We start from the raw sequence: 5,501 nt of genomic DNA on the forward strand, positions 1-5,501 counted from the left end.
GCCCCAGTCCCTAGAAACCACCATTCTCCTCTTTGCTCCTATGAGTTTGACTATTATGGATAACTCATATACGTGAGATCTTTCTGTGTCTGAATTATTTTGCTTAACAGTGTCAGGATTTCCTCCTTTATTACAGTTGAGTAGTGTTTCACTCTTTGTATATGCCCACTTTTTTAAATCCATATTTTCATAAATAGATAATTAAGTGGTTTTTATATCTTAGTTATTGTGAATAATGCTGCAGTAAACAGGGGAGTGCAACAGCTTTCCAAGATTCTAATTCCAGTTTCTTTGTATAAATACCCAAAAATTACTGGTAAATTACATAGTATATTTAATTTTTTGGTGAAACTCTACAACATTTTCCACAGTGGCTGTACCAATTTCCTTTATATCTTCAGTGCCCAAGAGGTTCTTTCTCCATATCTTTGCCAACACTTGTTGTTTTTTTATTCTTCAATAACAGCTATCCTAACAGCTCTGAGGTTATATGCAATTGTATTTTTGATGTGAATTTGATAAAATATCCACACTACCCAGTTCAATGAAAGATTCAAGGCAATGCTTATCAAAATAACATTGGTATTTATTAAAAAGAAAAAAATACTAAATTTTATGTGGTAGCAAGGCTTCAAATATCTAAAGAAATCATGTGCAAGAAGTACAAAATTGGAGTCATCATACATCCTGGTTCCAAAATATGTTGCAAGGCTACAGTATGTGAACAATATAGTATTGGCATAAAGACAGACATATAGAGCAATAGAACAAAGAGCCTACATATTAATGTACATATATTTAGTGTTGATATTCAACAAGGGTGTCAACAACACACCAAGGGAAAATGATAGTCGCCTTAACAAATTGTGTTGGGAAAGCTGGGTATTCACATAGAAAGGAATGAAAGTCAACCATCATCTCACATCATCAACATGAATGAAAATCAAAAGACTTAAGCCTAAGACCTGAATTTAAAAAACTCGCAGAAGAACATAGAAGGGTAAAACTTCATGACACTGTGCTTATTCATAATTTCATGAATATGACACCATAAGCACAGGAAACAAAAGCAAAATTAGATAACTGACAATACATCAAACTAAAAATACATACAGCAAAGGAAAGAGTCAGCAGAGTAAGAAGGCAACCTTCACAATGAGAGAAAATATTTGCAAACTCCCCTTGAACAGATGTTTTCTTCAAAGTAGATACACAGACAACAGGTTAGTATGAAAAAATAATTAACACCAATAATTATCATGGACATGCTAATCTAAAGTTTTGTTATAAATCAGGGACCAAAGGACTCTATTCAACAAATATTAACATGCACTCAATCATTCCAGGACTGTTTTCTTCTTTATTGAGTAAATTATCATGTTGTTATTTTGATCCAGGAGATAATTAGGACATATTCCCCTTGGAGAATCTCTTGTGGTTTCATCAATAATTGAGTAAGTGGATATAAGCCTTTTGAGCTACTGTATCTAAACCTGCCTTTGCTGATTCACAGGTAAGAGGAAACTAACTTCAGGTCATTTGGAGAATAATTTAATATTTGAAAAATAATAATAAGACATCATATCAATATCAGATATGGCATGCAATCCTGTTAGTTGTTGCCTATCACATAGGTGAATAAATACAACAGAGAAAATAGAAGAGATTATATGGTTTTAGTTAAATAAGAATGTATTTAACTTTGAAAAATGAACATCAAAAAGCATGTTTTTTTTTTTTGTTGTTGTTGTTTGTTTTGTATTTGCCAGACGGGGGAAGAATGAGGGGAAAGGTGAGTTAGGGAATTTAGAGTGGACATGTACACACACCAGTATTAAAATGGATAACCAACAAGGACCTCCTGTGGAGCAGATGGGATTCAGCTCAAGGTTATGTGGCAGCCTGGAGGGGAGCGGGGTTTGGAGGAGAAGGGATACATGTGCGTGTATGGCTGAGTCCCTCTGCTGCCCACCTGAGACTATCACAACAATGTTAATCGGTTATATGCCGACAAAAAATAAGAAGTTAAATAATAAAATAAATAAAAAGTCTCAAAAATGGAATGTTTTATTTCACTGAGAGTAGCAAGTGGGAAATCAGCTTCAGAATGAAGCCGTGGTATTACAGGAGGCAGTGAAAAATGATGAAAAGCAGATGCATCGTGAGGGAGACCTGGGATTGGATCTTGGCTCTGACACTTACTAGCTATGAGAGCTTCTATAAAGGGGATAGAAAGTAACATGTACAAAACCCATAGTGTAGCATGTGCTCAGTGTATAGCTGTTATTATTTTTCCTCTTCTTTGCAAATTTAGTTTCAAGGTTGGATCAAGATATTTGGAGTATTTGCCTTCTATTAACATTGTATTTTTAGAAGAAGCTTTATGTTATTTTAGAAGCCGATCCTGTATTATTAAATCCTTTGAGAATCAGTCATTTTCTCTTTAAAATTCTGACTCCTTTCAATATATTCTAATATTGACTCAATTATACCCAGTATAGCTTTCATTTTGGCATCCAGCAGAAAAGCCTGTTTCAGAGAAATTTGGAAATGGCAACCCACTCCAGTATTCTTGCCTGGAAAATTCCATGTACAGAGGATCCTGGGAGAGTGAAGTCCACTGGGACCCAAAGAGTTGGATAGGAATGAGCACACACACACACACACACACACACACACACACACACACACACATTTAACATCATAAGTCTTTCACTATCTAAACTTAAACTCCCTATAACATAGAAAATGGAATTATGTGATATGTGTGTGTATCTTTGGTATTACCAGAATACAAAATTTACAAAGCTTCTTTACTCTCTAAAGAATAAACCAGAGTCATGAAGAGTGAATAGGGAATAAAAATCATCATCAAATTATGATATATTGCATTTCTTCCTAGTAGAATAATGTTTTGGTGTGTATTAAAAATCACAAAACAAATATATGACAAGTAGATAAGGAATAGAATATCTGGATCAAGGATCTAATCACATATATTTTTAAATTATTAGTTATAGTATTAATTGTGTAATCCAGTATTTGCTAATATTTTAAAAATACATCTGGTGATCAAAGTTCAATTATATGGTCATCCTAAATTTGTAACCAAACAAGACATATTTAAAGGAAATTGTTTTACATATTTATATTTGTTGCTTTGCATGTTTAATTAGTCTGTGTGGCTGTGTATTATTTTATCTGCTTGATCATTTACATGTATTAGTACTTGAAGAGGGAAAACTTTAGACAGCAATATTAGCATTGCACAGGGCTTTTAATCATGAACCTGGCCTATGAACAAATATTTTCAGTTTCTAAATCCTATGTTGTTTGTCATGAACAAACTATATCATTGAACTGATGTTAACAATCATAATGGGGCTAATCTTGTGAATCAAACTCCCATTTAAAAATAATAATTCTAATGTTGTCAAACATACTAATGTTCTCATTCTACAATTGACTAGACAGTAATTACAAGCCATTTTGCACTTTTACTGAAAGTTCTGGAGTGTTACTCTTCTATTCCAATGATCTGTACACTGATACGCTATCTTATGTGTTTGGATGTCAGAAAGAAACTATTCTTTCTTCAATCACTTCGTGTGTTTTATTGTGATCTAGTATGAGAGCAGCTAGTAGAATGCAGGGACACATTACCCAGTTAGCCTGATGGCTTTGTGAACTACGTGGATTCGAGCAGTAAGTGAACACACACACTGCCAGCTGATTCTCCAGTGAGCAGCAGGGACACTTCACTCACTGCTTTGTCACAGTCTCCTGATCAGCTACTAGGAAATGAAGCACCCCCAGAATAAACGTGAGAGCATGTGTCACTCTCCTTTAAGCCACACTATTGACTCACAATGTTTTTATTATTTCATAGTAAATGAATTGTAATTTTATGTTTAACTTTGTTCTATGACTTTCTTCATGTCACCATGAAGAATACCACTGAAGTTACTATGTTTGTACTGAAAGGTCTCACAGATAATCCTGAAATACAAGTTATCTTATTCTTCCTGTTTCTAGCAATTTATCTCTTTACTTTGATAGGAAATTTAGGACTGGTTGTATTGGTCATTGGGCATTCCCGTCTCCACAACCCCATGTACTATTTTCTGAGTGTGCTATCATCTATCGATGCCTGCTATTCTTCAGTAATTACACCAAAAATGTTAGCAGATTTTATGTCAAAAAACAAAACCATTTTGTTGCCTGAGTGTGCAGCACAGATGTTTCTCTGCACTACTTTTGGGACCACAGAATGCTTCCTCTTGGCTGCAATGGCGTATGATCGCTATGTGGCCATCTACACCCCCCTCCGGTATTCAGGCAGCATGGCACCCAGGGTCTATGTGCCACTCATCATTGCTTCCTATGTTGGTGGTGTCTTGCATGCTTCTGTACACACCGTGGCTACTTTCAGCCTCTCCTTCTGTGCCTCCAATGAAATCAGACATGTCTTCTGTGACATCCCTCCCCTCCTCGCTATTTCTTGCTCTGACACTCACACAAACCAGCTTCTGCTCTTCTACTTCGTGGGCTCCATTGAGATAGTCACTGTTCTGAGTGTCCTGGTCTCCTATGGTTTCATCCTGTTGGCCATTCTAAGGATGTGTTCCGCAGAAGGGAGAAGGAAAGTCTTTTCTACATGTGGCTCTCATCTAACTGGAGTGTCCATTTACCACGGAACCATCCTCTTCATGTACCTGAGACCAAGTTCCAGCTACGCCTTGGACCATGACATGGTAGTGTCACTGTTTTACAGCATTGTGATTCCCATGCTGAATCCCATCATCTATAGTTTAAGGAACAAAGATGTAAAAGAGGCAATGAAGAGAATGTTCTGGAAAATTTGATTTAGCTGTAAAGCATATTTTCACAGTAAAAATTAAAGTTAAAAAAATTGAGGTAAGGTTCTTCTATGCCTCAATATCAAGAAGATATGCTGAAAATATTTTTACATTATGAATGCATTTCTTTTCTCCCTGGATGTTTTAAAACAAAAATTGCAAATAACCTTCTACATATATATATTTATATTCAAAAAAAAAAAAAAAACCCATTTGTTATCATCCTTGTGCTTCTCAGTATGTTCCTACCAATATGTGTATATATGTACATAGAAGCTGTGCTGACTGACAGAACGCTAGCACTGCCAAGGACATATGTATATATAATCTTTATTTTATAATGTTGTTTATTATTTTATCTCCATATAACTTGGGTATATAGACTCCAATTTGCAATTATAAATAGTACAGTTATAAATGACTAGCTTTATCAAATACTAATTGATCAATAGTAAAACCATAGCTCAAATGACCTCATAACCTGGAGTCACTGGTATCTGCCTTGGCCTCCATTCTTAGATTTATACATTGTCAGTCATCTACTCCCAGTCTGTGGTTTGGGAACCATAGATAACATGTTCAAATTCCTGGTGTTACTACCGCTATGCTGATTTGAAGAAGCAGTTCCTCCTTATTTTAAAT

General features: G+C 35.3%; 1 protein-coding gene across 1 annotated transcript; it reads left to right on the forward strand.

Moving 5' to 3' along the window:
* Positions 1 to 3,892: 3,892 nt before the first annotated feature.
* On the forward strand, positions 3,893 to 4,865 carry LOC133069761 (olfactory receptor 5T2-like). Its single transcript, XM_061161313.1, has one exon. The coding sequence runs from the start codon at positions 3,945 to 3,947 to the stop codon at positions 4,863 to 4,865; it is 921 nt and encodes a 306-aa protein (XP_061017296.1). The 5' UTR covers positions 3,893 to 3,944.
* Positions 4,866 to 5,501: the final 636 nt, after the last annotated feature.

The sequence above is a fragment of the Dama dama genome, chromosome 1 (genome assembly GCF_033118175.1).
Source record: "Dama dama isolate Ldn47 chromosome 1, ASM3311817v1, whole genome shotgun sequence".
Taxonomy (NCBI): domain Eukaryota; kingdom Metazoa; phylum Chordata; class Mammalia; order Artiodactyla; family Cervidae; genus Dama; species Dama dama.